Consider the following 15719-nt stretch of genomic DNA (forward strand, 5'->3'; position numbering starts at 1 on the left):
TTATTCCAATATTATATATATGTATTGTATGGCCTCAATCTATGTCTGTTTTTAACTACTACAACAGTGCAGACCATTTTATATCCAGAAAGCAACATATTTTTTAATCATGTGACTTTATGTTTTGCCTTCCATGATGTTCATGAGCTGTCCGATCATCATTTTAATTTCTTCTGGATGTGCTTTGCTCCTCCATTTCCAATTTTATTTTCCCAACAACACACAACAATCACTGTTGTTCACAGCTTGTGTTGTCGTAGCAGAAAGAAGTACGAGGTGTATGTAATAACATCATTGACGCCTCAGTCCCAGAAAACCTTTACAGTGAGCTAACATGCAAATTACTAGTCTGATATTCAGAGGAAATAGATCTTTCACCGGTACTCAGGTGTTACTAATAACATTAACAACATTAACAATGGCTCTGTCCTATTCAAGTGTCTCTGTAAGTCATGACAGTGTGACAGCGAAGCAACTTCATGGGATTCAGCCAATGATTCCCACTGTGACATGTTAAAATGTATTCTATGAAAAAGGCCTACCATCATGTTTTCAATTCATTATTATATATATATTATATTGCATTACAACCATTGTTTAAACCAGGACACTACCATTACCCCTGACTCACCAAATCTTATTATAAATGCTTTTTCTTTCCAGTTATCAAAATATCTTCTGTGAATAAAAGGCCAAACTAATTTAGCATTATACGTATAATGCTAAATTAGTTTGGCCTTTTATTCACAGAAGATATTTTGATAACTGGAAAGAAAAAGCATTTATAATAATCACATCGTAAAGTTTACTCCACTGATTTACTATTAAACTCCTGTAACACTGAAGAATCTAAGTCAATGCAACAGAACCAGATATTCGTCTTTATTGTGACCCTGGTGCCTACATTACTCAACGCAACTTTACCACCGACACGTAGGTCTGACATTTGGGTATGTTATGCTAACAACTAGCCTCAAGCAGATGCTACAGAGGTTTGGTAACTTCACTCACTTATAACTCTACATCCCTGTATTTTTGTAATTTTCAGACTAGTAGTCCTTAGACCCAGCCGATGCTGACTCAAGTGACATCACTTGAGGCTTCACACAGCTCCCTCTGTAGCCACAAAAGATCTTATACAGCTTATTTTCACATATGCAGCAGTACTAACCAAGACTTTACTTTGATGGGTAAAATACATGGAGGGAATCATTTGGGGAATGCGCCACACATTAAAAATCTGGTCTGAACTTGCATTTCTGTGATTGTGACACAGCTTTTAGTCTGATGAAGGAGATAGAGGCTGCTTTCAGTTAGAGATAGCACACAAATAACAAGAAATAACACAACAGTATCTAATTTTGCCACCAGGTGTCAGTCTTTCCTCGTTCAGACACCTGACAACTGAGGGTATTTTCTCAAAGTGGCTGTTTTTTTTCTCGCTCCACACACACACACACACACACACACACACACACACACACACACACACACACACACACACACACACACACACACACACCTTACCTTTTGTCATACTCATGACCGTCTCCCTCCCCCCCTCAAATGCAGCTCAGAGCCAGTATGTGAAGGCAGCTGAGATTAGTCTCTCAGGATCTTCTCTGGTCTCTGTCCTAATCATGGATTTTTCTGTCTACCTCCTGACTCTGCTTGCTCTCCTCACTCAGTGCACAGGTAGGACACACACTCACACACAAATACTAGAACAATTAAAACTGCATTCAGAAGCTATTCTTAGGACATACATTGTTTTATATTAATTTTATTTCAGAATAACATTAAAAATGTCCTGTTGTCAAGTTTGCGGCTATTTAAAATATACTGAAGAGAATTGTTGCATTTCATTGAGACAGGTTACAGCTACTTAAAAAACACTTACAGCCGCATAACTTTATTAATGGCAGTGATTCTCAATCTGGGTTGAGGCAGGAGTGAGGATTACAAAATAATCAATGGTTTAAAAGCAGAAAAAAACCTTTCTGCAACACAAAGAAATGTAAACCAATGATAAGGGGTTTCAAAGGTTGCAACTAATTATTATTTTCATTACCATTAGTACTCAGCTGATTATTTTTCTTAGTTAATGGATTAACTGTTAATTAAACATCAGAAAACAGTGAAAAACATCCGTGTATGCCAGAGGGAGAAACTGCAATATTATCAAATTGTTTTGTTTGAGCAACAAGTCCCAAAACATTTAATTTACTACAATGTAAGACAAGACAAAGCTGCCAATTCGACTATTTAAGAAACTGGAGCTGGCAAATGTGAAGCCTTTTTGCTTGAAAAACTACTAGATAGATAGATAGATAGATAGATAGATAGATAGATAGATAGATAGATAGATAGATAGATAGATAGATAGATAGATAGATAGATAGATAGATAGATAGATAGATAGATAGATAGATAGATAATTTATTTATCCCGAGGGAAATTCAAGTATCCAGTAGCACACAAGACATACATTAAACATGCATTAGAATAAAATAAAAAAATAAAATTCACTCATAACACAGTAGCCACAGTAAACAGTGCAAACAAACGATTATTTATCGTTCAACTCATCCATTAATCAACTAATCTCTGAAGCTCTAGTTTCAAGTAGACTTTGTTTTAAAGGTCCAGTGTGGAACATTTAAGAGGATCTATTGGCAGAAACGGATTATAATATTTATAGGTATGTTTTCATTAGTTTATAATCACCTGAAAATAAGAATCGTTGTGTTTTTGTTACCTAAGAATGAGCAGTTTTTATCTACAGAAGGAGTGGGTCCTCTTCTATGGAGACCGCCATGTTGAACCGCCATATTTCTACAGTAGCTGAGAATGGCTAAACCGAACACTGGCTCTAGAGAGGGCTTTTTGATGTGTTTCACAAGTTTTATTGGGCGTTCAAGTTTCTCCTACACACTATGTTCAACTGGTCGCAGTCTGCAACTTCACCGCTAGATGCCACTGAATCCCACACACTGGTCCTTTAAAGTGAAACCATGTAACTTTTGTTGAAAGACAGCTACTTTTACAAGAAAAATCATCTTAAAGTCATAAAACTTACACAGAAATATCTATCTAAAGTAAGCGAACATTAGCCACCACATACTGCTGGCTTATAAAAAAAAAGGCTGGGAACCAATGACATAAATCAATGAATCTCTAGGTTGCTGCTTCATTAGAAAACATTATTTAATTATAATAAAAGGGAAAATAAAATAATAATAATAAAAAAAGAGAGCTGGTGGATTTACAGTGGATTGTCTTAGGTGTGACTTTTCTGCACTGCTCAGTTTGGCACAGTTGTATGAGCCAGGTGGAGTAAAGCCAACCTCCACCTGTGCATTGTTCTCAGTTGGTGAGAACTGTTGTCCCCTTTCAAAGAATGGCATTGTGGGAGGCAGCGGGGTTAATCTGTGTTCCTATATTAGCTAAATGGTTCTCTATAGCGCCCTTCATTCCCACCACGGAGTCAGACACTGGAGTTTCATTCACATCAGCAATACAATACACAACCACAGCACAAGACTAAATGACTTCATCAACACCTGTTGGATGGACACGTTTAATGCAGCGGCGTAGAGGCAGTTAAGAAGTTAGATAATGGTTTTCTGAGCCAGCGATCTACTTTACACTGAATACAATCAGTGTAAGCACAACACACAACTCGCTTGTCTGAAAGATTAAAAATAAAGTCCGTATCTCTTTATCTATAACTCACTGTGCTTGGTTCAGATATAATAATAATAATAATAATAATAATAATAATAATAGGAATCATTAAATGACAACAACTTTAACTGAAATCATTTAATTGTGAACGCTGTAGAACAAGTGACATTTCCCCATTTGTTTTAATATGTATGTAAGTCATTTATAGCAATGTAGCTTCCACTGTGATCATTAATTACTATAGTATTAGTATATGATCACAGCTGCCATCTTTACCATATGCAGGCGTGTGTCAGTGTGTCTATTTTAATATATATTTATTTTATATTAACACTTTTTGAGTGCTAACAGTGAGAAACAAGGAAAAATCTACTAGTACAGCAGAGCTCCTTGTGTTGTGTACCAACAGGCATATATTATACAAACCTTTATGAACTTCACTCATTAAAAACATCTAATACATTCAACTTTAAATGATTTTAGCTCTATTTACCTTCTACACAGGACAACATGAACATAAAAAGCATGGTTTGTGGACCATTTTCTTGCTGTTAATATTTCTATTAAGAAAAATGTGTTTCTGTTGTGTGAACTCATTGACTGTTTGAAAATGTGCAAATGAAACTTTTGGCTCCCAAATGAGGAAATCACATGTAAGACGCACACAGGGTGATAAAAGCATGATTAAGATAACATTTGATGACCATTGTCAAACAAATTTAAGAAAGACAATGGTCTCTTTTCCTCAATAAAAGTGATTTTTATTTTAATGTTGGAAATTTTGGAGTCCAGGTCACACTGCAGAGGTCATGACCTGTGATAACAAGTATATATTTTTAACCTCAGAGTTGTTTATGCCCCTTTAAATGACTACAGGTGTGAACTTAAGATTTGATGCATTGTGTTAAAAAGAAGATTGTTTGTTGGTAGTTTTGAGATATAAAAATAATTGACCCTTCCTAAATCACATCCCCTTATTGTATCTGTGCTCCAATAACAGTTGAGCAAGCCTCAGTCAGAACCTCGTCTATGTTGAAAAGATGACCAAATATTGAATACACATAGCATATTTATCATATCTAAGTACAGGAGAGAAGAAAGTTGCCACAGAGCAAAAATTGGCGGGACTAAAGATGGCTGTAGTCTATCAAAACAATGCAGAAATACACATTTTACATGTATATAATTTATCAAATATCCCACCAAAGCACACGTCATTAATAATAATAAACATTTTGGCTGGTAGCTCGCCTGGTGGAGTTTGTGCTGCACGCCTCAAGCTCAGTTTTCTGAGCTGGTCAAGAGGTCACTGTGTGTCCTGTGACTGTAATACCTCATTTATTTGTCCTTGCTGACGAGTTCTGTTTAAATAACTGCTATACAATAATTTATATTTAATTGATGAGCATAAAGAAGGCAACTGAAGGACATGATTAGTAATGTGAGAATTAATAATTATCTTGGCTTATGCATGTGAGAAAGTTGTTTTGCTCGCTTTGACTTTGACTTTGACTCAGCACAAACTCATTAGCAGATCAGCTGGTAAGATTGCTGACCGAGAAAAAAAAACCCACTGCTGCTAATAGAGCGTGAAAGTGAGAAGAATTAATACTCATTTATTAACTAAAGAAAGCCATTTTGTTTGGCACTAGGGAAAAGTGTCACCGAACAATGATATACTGTATGTCTGACCTGAGTGCTGTCCTTTCTCCTCAGCTCAGTGGTGTTACCAGAGTCAGTACTCCTGTGACGACACATGTAGAGGTAAGACCAGATTCAAAGACTCTCAAGTATTTAAGGAGACAAATCAAACGTTTTTTTCTATATATTTATAATTCATTAAACCGCTTTGAAGGCAAGAAGACACCATGTTTTTAAAGCCTTTATAATCAATATTTTTGTCTTAACAATGAATTACTTATATGTGAAAGGGGTTTGCCTGTAGTGATGAACCCAAAGAGAACTGCAACTCCGCTCAGTGTCTATCAGTTCTCTGAAGCTTTATCCTTTAGCTCGTTGTTTCGGTTTTTAAGGCTCTAAACTTCACTGTTTGGTTCACTCAAACTACTCTCATAGTGACGTATTCGGCCACAGCAGGCCGCTGTTTTCAGTGAAAAAGCTTTGAAAACCGCTGTACACTATCTGCTAATCACCAAACAGCCAACAGACACAGTTAGCAACTGGCTGGTGAACATAGTGGAGAATTTAGCAGCTGATAAGAAAGATATTTGAAACTGGTGGAGACCAATAACAAAGCTAACATGAAAGTTAATATTGGACTTAATTAATGTTAATGTTGCTTTATGTGTAAACAGGCAACTGTTAGATCACATGTTCACCATATACATTTAATTAGGTGATGAATAAAAGCTGGGTCCTTAAATACCCACAATGCAACTTCCTTTAGATCCAGCAGCCACTTCTTTCAAACACCAAACGTCCAGTTTGTGGTGCAGGCTTTATTTGAAGGGGTGTGTGTAAGACTGACATGACACAAGATGATTATGTCATTTTTAAATGGGCTTAAGGTTAATTGACTGAAGAACACTTAATGATAACAGTCATAAAGATATATAAAGATTCCTTCATGTTCATGACAGCACCCCTTAAAATAAAGTGTTACAAACACTACAACAACAGTCTCAAGCCTCAAGATAAAGTAGTCAAATAGTAATTCTTGATCAGGCCCAGTATATTTTCTTTATAGTTTTACAGCCAGAACAACTGAAAGCAGAAGATATGTTCATTCTCAGTGGGATTGGCGGTATTAGTAACCTTTCTCACAATAGAGGGGTTAGACTGATGAATGTTAATATGTTTTATGGAGCTTTAAAAAAGGTACTTTGTGCTTTATGCTGCTTCCACCCAATGAGACTAGAGCGGTGTTCTCTCAGTAGCACGGGGAATAACATTTGATGATGTTGCTGCTGCTGTTTGTGTTGTTGAGACCCTAGCCACTGGGCAGCTCAGTTTCCCAGCTGTGGAGGATTACGCCAATCACCGATTAACATTGTCACCAACAAAGTGCACGTCAACAGCGCCCTGCCACCCTTCGACTTCATCGGTCACACCAACACAATCAACATTACAGTGGAAAACAAAGGACACTCTGGTAATGAAGGGCCCACTTCTCTTCGCCTCCAGACCATTTTTTTTTACCAGGTGTTGAACTCTGGTTTGTGAATATAATCACATCTTTATTCTCTCTTTCTTGTAGCTCACTTTGTTCTACCACAGTCGGTCCGACTGACGGGAGGAGCTCTGCCTGGTCACTACAGAGCCGCCCAGTTTCACTTCCACTGGGGAGGTAATGGAAGACCAGGATCAGAGCACACCATTGACGGAGAGAGGTTCCCCATGGAGGTATGTCCCACAGGAGCCATCATATAATTTGTTGTCTTTTAGTTAACACAGGGGTCAGCTTACACTCCACTATAACTCATTTTGCTGCATTTTGGGCTTCCAGCTTCATATAGTCCACATCAAGGAGCCGTATGGTTCTCTAGCAGAGGCAGAACACGATATGGCGGGTATAGCTCTGCTTGCCTTCCTGTTTGAGGTAATAAATTAAAGATGTATTCATGCATTCTTAATTAAATTAGAATAAATATTATTTAGGCTTGTGCCACAGTGTTGACGGTGTCTTCCTCACAGGAATCGACTGATGATCATCCTAATTTGGACCCAATAATATCTGCTTTGGGTCGAGTACAAAACAATGGTATGATGTTGGTTACTTAAATGTGAAGGACAAACTTTTTGTAGCATAAGAGACATTAGACTTGCTAAAGTTGCTTTGTTTCCAAACACTTCTCCTCTCTTGTTTCTGTCTTAAGGCAGCAGCACAATGATCACAAACTTTCGACTCAGCGACTTTATCCCGTCATCCAATGAGCTCCACAGTTACTACCGCTATGTGGGCTCCATGACAACTCCGGGATGTGAACAGGCAGTTGCCTGGACAGTGTTTCACAGGACCCTGTCCATCAGCAGTCGACAGGTGAGCTAGGATTAAGGCTAGGGGTCTTCCTGGTTGTATTTCCTCAACAAATCAAACAAAATATCCTTTAAATGGTTCATTTAATTACTTCTACATAGTAAAAATGTTTAAATAAATGTTTTATCCCCAGGCAACATAAAACTTCTATGGTTAATTAAAAACAAGTGCCTCTTGTAATGACCTACAAGAATGTCAATAGTCTGATGGATCCGAACCTTTGAGTTATTAACAGAAACTTTAATGTCCCTTTTTAGCATTTTAACAGAAAACATATAATTTTAAACAGCAACTATTGATTTAAAGTTGAATCTGCACTCACTCTCTTTCCTGTATAAACGTCCCTTCCTCTCCTCAATCAACTCTTTTTCTTATACCTCTCCGTTCCAGCTGGACGCAATAGTTCAGCAGTGTCGATTCTGGACGGGACAGCCTATGACCGACATCTTCAGACCCACGCAGCCTCTGGACGGCAGAGTCGTGTACAGGTCCAAGGCGAGTGCAGCTCTGAAGAGTGTGATCCACGTGTGGTTCTGCGTTTTCTCAGCTGTGCTCGGGACAACGGGTCTGATACATTGACTCAGCACATGACAAAAAAACACCTGATTTAAGTGACAAAAGCTACCGTTTGTATAAAGGCAACTTTTTACCTGTGTGATAGTGAAACAACAACCTGTTAATTATGTTCATGGTTATTCATTAAACAAAATGTCAACTGCATTTGCACATAAACTACGGCCTGCTGAATAATTGCTGTGACAGTGAGACAGTGAGAGTTATTGTGCAAAGTGAATGTTTTATTTTCCTCTGGTGGTTTCTGGTAACATCTTTACACATTAGTATTGTCTTAGTATTGGTATTATTCACACTTAACATTCACTCACATTGTACATTTATTTAAAAATACTAGAGATGAAAATGCATGGCTGTAGTTATGACAACTGGATTGGATGTTTTGTTATGAACTCTGGTACAGACATTCATGTCCCCTCAGGATGATTTAAAATAACTTTTAATGTAGCTCAATCATCTGGTCGACTTTTGAATTTGTCCAATACTTTTTTTTTTTTTTTAAATGACCTATAAACACTAACTAATACTAAGTGCATTCCCATCTGCCTCAGCTAGCACTAATTAACAAATGTTAGCATGCAACCAGATTGAGTAACATTGTCTTTGCGAGTATATTAGTATGCTGTCGTTAGCATCCTTATTTTACTTGTTGTTAGGGGTTAATATTTTATATTCGCACAGTTAGACTTTACATTAACTCTAATCAGCTTTTATGTGTTTTTCAGTGTAATGAATAAAAAGTGTAGAATTAGGGGGTTTACAATAAGTTCTTTTTCCTCCTGACAGTTACAAGCTGAGGAAGTTAGAAGTAAGATTAGAAGATTAAGGCGTTTCTTACATGTACTCTACACTTGTTTATTTGTGTGAAGGCAAAGCGAGTTATAAATGTACATAAACACCTGTGATTCTCTGCCAGAGTAACAACATCTTCTCTGTTCCTGCTTATGATTATGACCCTCTAATGCGTTGCTTTGTATATAATCATCGTTTATGAAATAGAGAAATGTGCCATCATATTAACAGGGGGAATTTATTTGAACTTGTGTGGAATTACCAATGAGACTTAATAATTTTACATTAGGAAAACTGTATTTTTGATTTTAAGGGATAATATTGATTGTTGATTTAATGTCAATAAAATCTGATCACTTGTTTCTGTTTCCTAAGTATTTTTACATAAAGTTTCTGTATGAAAACAAAAAAAAACATACCTAAATTGCCTTTTTTGTATTAGTACAGTGTGTGAAGCCTACCAATAGGTGAGTTTTATGACATAACTAACTGTAAACTGACAGTGATAGTTTATGTGTTAGCACTTGATTAACTAACTAGAACCATGCATATGTTTTACTGTATGAGCTTGTGACTTTGGGCAGACATGTAATGTTTTGTTTTTGTCTTTCTGTGCCATTAAACAGCGCCACCTTGAGTCTGTGTGTGGACAGACAGGAAGATAAATTGCTTCAGATGTGATGAAAATCAGCCAGGCTGTAAAACATTTATTCATTTTGCCACCTGTTTTACAGGTCCTTTGTAACAGCAACCTACTGACAAATCATATGTACTTGGAGGAGAATGTTTGAAAGGCAACATGGTTTTCAAGTCACTTTGACCTCAATCTGACATTTCATACTTTCAACTAAATTGTGGCAGCAAACCTGATTCATAATGTTAAGGTGAAACTTGGGTTCACTGTTCCAGTTTCTTAAGCCAGGTCCTCATGTGCTCCACCTGTGCAGCAACGCTACTCTTGGCCGTGCCTCCAGGGGCTGTATACTGCTCCACACTGCTCCTGTAGTCCCACACTGATGATACATCGCTTTCAAACTGAGGGCTAAAATGAAACAGAAGAGAAAAAAAAGAGAGAGGTAATTGAGAAAATCATAAGACAAAATGGTTGAAGGAGAAACTACAGTTATGTTTACAGGATTTTAGGTTTTGTGTATCAGTCACCTCACAGCACTGAGGTCTTCCACAGTGAGTTGATTCAAGGCGATATTTCTGGATTCAGCTGTGAACACAGCTTTACCAGAGATACCATGGGCCTCTCTGAACGGCACCTGCGACACAATTGCAACACAAAATACATGTAAAACCATAAAAATGCCACATATTAAGTATTCTTTCTCCCATCTGATTTTTGTTCTCAGTGGTTCTTGTCAAATGGAGTCACCAGAAATTCTAAATAATTCTAGATATAGGTAAGACATTTTTTCACTCACTGTTACAACAAAAAATAAAAAAGAACAAAAACAGACAGAAATGGGACATGATGTGTGTGTGGACAGCTGAGGCGGATACATTTATGTTGATAAATGCCAAAATTAATAATTATGTACCAGACTGCATCACTGTTACCTTATAATCTTTTGAAAATATTTTTACAATTTGCACCTGGATGGAAATAAAACACTACTCACCCCCTTCCTCACAAGGTAGTAGGCCAAGTCAGTAGCCAACATGTCAGGACTGAGGGCCGCTTCCATCACACTCTGGTTAATCTGAAACACAGAAGAAACAACAAAGGAAACTAAATAATTTTGTCTTTTGAAAGAAGGTCTAGAATTTTTTTTTGGCATTTACGGTGCAAAAAAGCACATTTTGAGTTGCAGGTGATGCAGCAGTCTTCTTGCTGTGCTATATTGTGTTTAGGTAGCTAGGCACAAACTTTCTTCTATTAAAACCGCCTTCACATGAACAACTGCAACTTTCACTCAGTGTAACTAATTAAAACTTTCTCCTCATTTGTCGTTTGTTAGAAATTGCTGCTTTGCACAAGAGGAACATAACAAGGCTGCCAAAATGTTAAACATTGTTAAAAGCAAGGTTAGAAGATTTTGTTGTCAGTGCTGTGAAAATGGTGTCTAGATACAAGAGAGTGCAGGTGGTTATAATTCACTTTAGACTGAAAAAAACAGAATAAGAAGTTTTAAAAGGTTTTTATATAAAATATACAGGCAAGCAGCCAAAACCTTTAAAAGTTTAAAATTTTGATCTACAACCACACTGTACCCATGAGACCAAGCAGTTTGTATTCATTTTAAAATGAATAACAGACTTAAATCTCTGACCTTGAGAGTTGACATGACTCCAGTTGTCACCTGCAGCACAGCATGAACAGTATCATAGCAGTCAAACATGGCCTCCTTATCCTCCTGAAGAAGGATGACAAAGACAGCATGATAAAAACTTTTGAGAGGAAATAAAAATACGTCCTTCCCATGAAGTGAAAGTGAAACTTTCATACCTGCAGGTCTTTGTTGTAGGAGCTGGGCAGGCCCTTCAGTGTCATCATGAACCCTGCACACTGAAATACACACAATGTCAACTAGACAGTAGTACAGAAGAAAGCAGTAAAGTTTGTCAAAGCACAGCAAGTCTGAATGTGCTGCTGTGCTTCTGAAAGATAAAAAATGTTCATCCATAAAGCTCTGACTAGTTAAATATGACTTTATTTGGGCTGCCAGGTTTGACTCTGCAAGAAAACTAGTGACCGCTTTACGACACACGAGGGCGCTGGTTTTCCAGAGAAAAGCTTCTAGCAGATGGCGGAAGGAGTGATAAGTGAAAGAAAAAACTACAGGAAGCAACAGAGTTCATGGTAAATGTGGTATTCACTTGTACTAATTGCAGTGCTCTCATACTTTTCCCCATTCCATTCCCAAGATTTCACCATTTAATTTTAGAAAGACTAACTAAAAGAGCCATTTTAGCATGATTAGATTTTCCATTTAGTTTCATCATTTGATGAAAAAAGGCAGTAGGTGTGAGCTCCCGAGACATTAACTGGCATTACGTGAGCCCTTCAGTGGACAGATAAACTAATTATTTAATGATTTTAGGTCTTACTCTGCCAAAGACACGACCTGCTTTACTCCTGATCAGCTCCAGACTGTCAGCATTCTTCTTCTGAGGCATCAGACTGCTGCCTGTGCTGCACACGCAAGTGAAGGTGAGAGGAAAAGAAGGTAAAGATGGAGGAGAAGTGAAAATGGAGGTAAACACATGCTTCAACAGAACAATAAAGAGTGAGCTTCATGAAAAGTAAAGTAAAGCAGGTCATAACATTTTGACAGCAGCCCTTAGACTCATGGGAGTCAAGATGTGCAATTTTATCATTTAGTACAATAGCGATATATTATTGTGTTTACACAAATATCAATGGAACAAAACCTCCATGTAAAAAATACTTTTATGTTTAAGTCCATCAACTATTAAGTCCTTAAACAAACATAAACACTTTTGTTTGAATTTTAAATAACACATGCATGCAAGACTCTACACCGGTCAGATCAGTTTGACAAAAAGGACTAATGTTAAGTATGTATATATATATATATATATATATATATTACTTAAAAATTAATTAATTAATAAATTAATCCAAAGTTGTTCAGGTGGTAGAAACATGTACAAACTGTAATTTAAGATCACATAATGAAACACAAACTGACCTGTAGGCGTCAGAGAGGGTGACGAAGGAGAACTCTTTGGTGCTGTACAGCATCAGATCCTCAGCCATCTTACTGAGATGGGTCAAACACAATGAAGCCCAGAACAAGAACTCCACTGAAGAAACATACATATAAGCAAACCTGAGAACACTTTAAACTCGAGAACACATAAAAAAGGAAAATACTTTCCTACAAATAATTTTCATCGTTCGTATACATTTCTGTAGCTGGCTGAAATGTTTGGTTTACGTACCGACAAAGTCCCTTTGGCCCGTGGCATCCATGCTGTTCAGACTGATGTCATCAAAGCCCAACTCTACAGATCCAGACGAGTAGAAATTATATAGTTTCAGTTTTTAAAAACACAAATGTCATAAATAAAACAAGACATAGGCCAAAGGCAGCTGTAACAAACGTGCTCTCAAACTCTTGTGAGAGGACAGTAATTAGTAACCTTTCCGCAGCAGCTCCCTGTCAATGTCAAATGGCGTCCCAGCGATGGCACCACTGCAAACAACAAGAATGCTTCTTATTATTTGATGTCTGAGGGTGAAAATCAGCTCCAGACAGTGAGTGTGTGTTCACAGCCGTACCTGCCAAGAGGTAAAACATTAACTCTCTTCTTGATCTCCTGAAGCTGGTCCACGTCTCTGCTCAGAGCCACAGCGTGACTGAAGGCGGGAGCGGGGAAAGAGAAGCAGGAGACCGACGTGAACGATACATCATCTAATATATAAAAAAGGTTGGAGGCGTTACAATGTAGGTTTTACTTTATAAAAGAGCACCTTAGAATCCAGTGGCTCCATCTGATTGGCTGAGCTCTCTGCATGTGAGTGTAACCAGGACACAGGACGTCGATTTCTCTGAGGTTCAGAAAAAGGTGACAGAGGACACCAAAGGGCGACTTTAGAGATGCACAATTACAAGTAGATGTGTGTGTGTGTGTGTGTGTGTGTGTTTGTGTGTACTAGTGTGTATCTGTCTTACACTGCTGCCCGCTCCACCATGGTAGATATCAGCTGTAGGGAATTGTCCGTCAGGGTTGAGATGGCATCTCGCAGCCACAGCCTCATGTCAGTCACGACCTGGTCAACACACACACACACACACACACACACACACACACACACACACACACACACACACACACACACACACACACACAGAGCACGGTCTCATGATACTTTATCAGCTAGTTCTTACACTGAAGTAATACACAGGCTGCAACCCCATAATAAATTAAATCATTAGAGTTTTAATACTGTAAAGACAAACCTGGTCATTTCTGCTCCTGCCAGTGTGCAGCTTCCCTGCAGGTGCATCAATCAGCTCCTGGAAAAACAGGCGGTAAAAAGGAGTATAACGTCTCTCATCAATGTCTGTCTCATTACTGAGTAGGAGGGCTCATTCATAGAAATGTCCCTTTCCACAAACTCCAAACTGCCATATTATATTCTTATGTGAAATACAGTTTTACTCACTCCTGCACAGTTACGAAGATCAAACTCTTCCTCACCTTCAGCCTGCGCTCATTGGCAGTGTGAATGTCTTCATCTCCAGGTTTGACCACAAAAACACCTTTGGACCACTCATCAGAAATCTGGACAACAATAAAAGAACATTAAGTAGACTAAATACAGACAATGTGTGTTCAAGTGCACTGAAATAGTTCTGCTTCGATACTTGTAAAGAAGCAGCACAATGAATTCTAGCTACATTTTGCATGTATTGGTCGCCTCATGTCTCTTGCATTGACAAAGCAAAAACATCCGTGTAGAGAGGGCACCCTGAAAACTGCCCCGACTGTGAGAGTGAATGAACTACTGGTTGGCAGCTGACATCTGTCACATGACGGTGGTATTGTTCACCACACACACACACACAGAGGAATTCTGCACCATGGCACATTTTCAGCTGTCATCTATTAACTTAACATATCTACACAGAAGAGCCAGACAGTGACACACACACATACCCACAATGCAGCAGGAGTGTATTCCCATGCAAGTATGAGAGGACTGTGATTAGAAAAGTACATAATGATTCAGCTCAGTCATTTTCTGCTGTGAACTTGGACTTAATGATTGTTTATTGTCCCTAAATTGAGTGTAGATCTGTGTGTGTGTGTGTGTGTGTGTGTGTTCACCTGATCCAGCCCTTGCAAAATCTGGTTCATCTCATCCGCGGTGACCAGCTTGGCCTTTTCCAGAGCTTTCACGTAAGCCTTGCTCCCTCGGATGTCAGCATCCCACATCCTCTGGTCGTAAGCGATGGACGCGTTGAACTTCTCCATGACGGGATCAGTGTCCCCCACGAACCGACCCCCCCAAAGTTTACTCCCCTAGTGAGGAGCAGAGGATAGGGGAGGTGAGATAATACAGCATTGAGGAGGAGAGAGTTTGACAGGTAGCCACCAGCTGGGTGTTAGAACAACAACACGTGGAGGCCGGTACTCGGGCTTCCTGGAGCTAAACGTGAACCGTACCTCTGTGTTGGCCATGTCTGTCGACGACCTGCTGCCTGTTGCGGTTCTGCCTGGTGAAATGTGTGTGGTTGTTTTTTTATGGGACCAGAGAAAAAAAAAAACACGCTGACTCCCACAGCTGGCAGTACAGGAGCACAGGAGGAGCTCAGGCCGGGGCGTGAGAGGCGAGAACGAGGCTCCCACTAAAGATGTCTGTACCGCTTTAAAAGACGTCACTGAAGACGTTCGACGCTTACGTAAATACGTAAGGTTGTAAATACGGTGCTTTTATTTTTTTACGTGTATTGTTTCTGATTTTACACTTTTTATATGGAAATGTATTGTGTTGTGGCTGGTTTTTTTTCTCTACCAAAATTAAAATATAATATAATTATAGATAATTATTATAATTATTATTATAAATCTAGGTTTTTACTTTTATAACGCTTTTATTATTATTATTATTATTATAATGTTTTATATTTAAAGTGAAATCAAACAAATACATTACTCCCATACTCAGCAGAAAACCTTTTATTTATTT

General features: G+C 38.3%; 2 protein-coding genes across 2 annotated transcripts; one reads left to right on the plus strand and one right to left on the minus strand.

Annotated features, from left to right (window-relative positions):
* Positions 1 to 1526: 1526 nt before the first annotated feature.
* Positions 1527 to 9410, plus strand: ca4c (carbonic anhydrase IV c). Its single transcript, XM_051400817.1, has 8 exons — positions 1527 to 1695; positions 5404 to 5451; positions 6635 to 6799; positions 6905 to 7050; positions 7154 to 7246; positions 7342 to 7408; positions 7524 to 7687; positions 8075 to 9410. Exons 1-8 carry the CDS (start codon positions 1542 to 1544, stop codon positions 8261 to 8263), a joined length of 1026 nt encoding a protein of 341 aa, XP_051256777.1. The 5' UTR covers positions 1527 to 1541; the 3' UTR covers positions 8264 to 9410.
* Positions 9411 to 9727: 317 nt separating this feature from the next.
* Positions 9728 to 15383, minus strand: asl (argininosuccinate lyase). Its single transcript, XM_051400816.1, has 16 exons — positions 15197 to 15383; positions 14858 to 15052; positions 14228 to 14311; positions 13987 to 14043; positions 13699 to 13796; positions 13497 to 13574; positions 13305 to 13382; positions 13166 to 13218; positions 12965 to 13027; positions 12712 to 12826; positions 12107 to 12191; positions 11505 to 11564; positions 11329 to 11412; positions 10678 to 10758; positions 10211 to 10317; positions 9728 to 10091 (listed from the first exon to the last, which is right to left on the minus strand). Exons 1-16 carry the CDS (start codon positions 15209 to 15211, stop codon positions 9947 to 9949), a joined length of 1398 nt encoding a protein of 465 aa, XP_051256776.1. The 5' UTR covers positions 15212 to 15383; the 3' UTR covers positions 9728 to 9946.
* Positions 15384 to 15719: the final 336 nt, after the last annotated feature.

The sequence above is a fragment of the Dicentrarchus labrax genome, unplaced genomic scaffold, assembly GCF_905237075.1.
Source record: "Dicentrarchus labrax unplaced genomic scaffold, dlabrax2021, whole genome shotgun sequence".
NCBI lineage: Eukaryota > Metazoa > Chordata > Actinopteri > Moronidae > Dicentrarchus > Dicentrarchus labrax.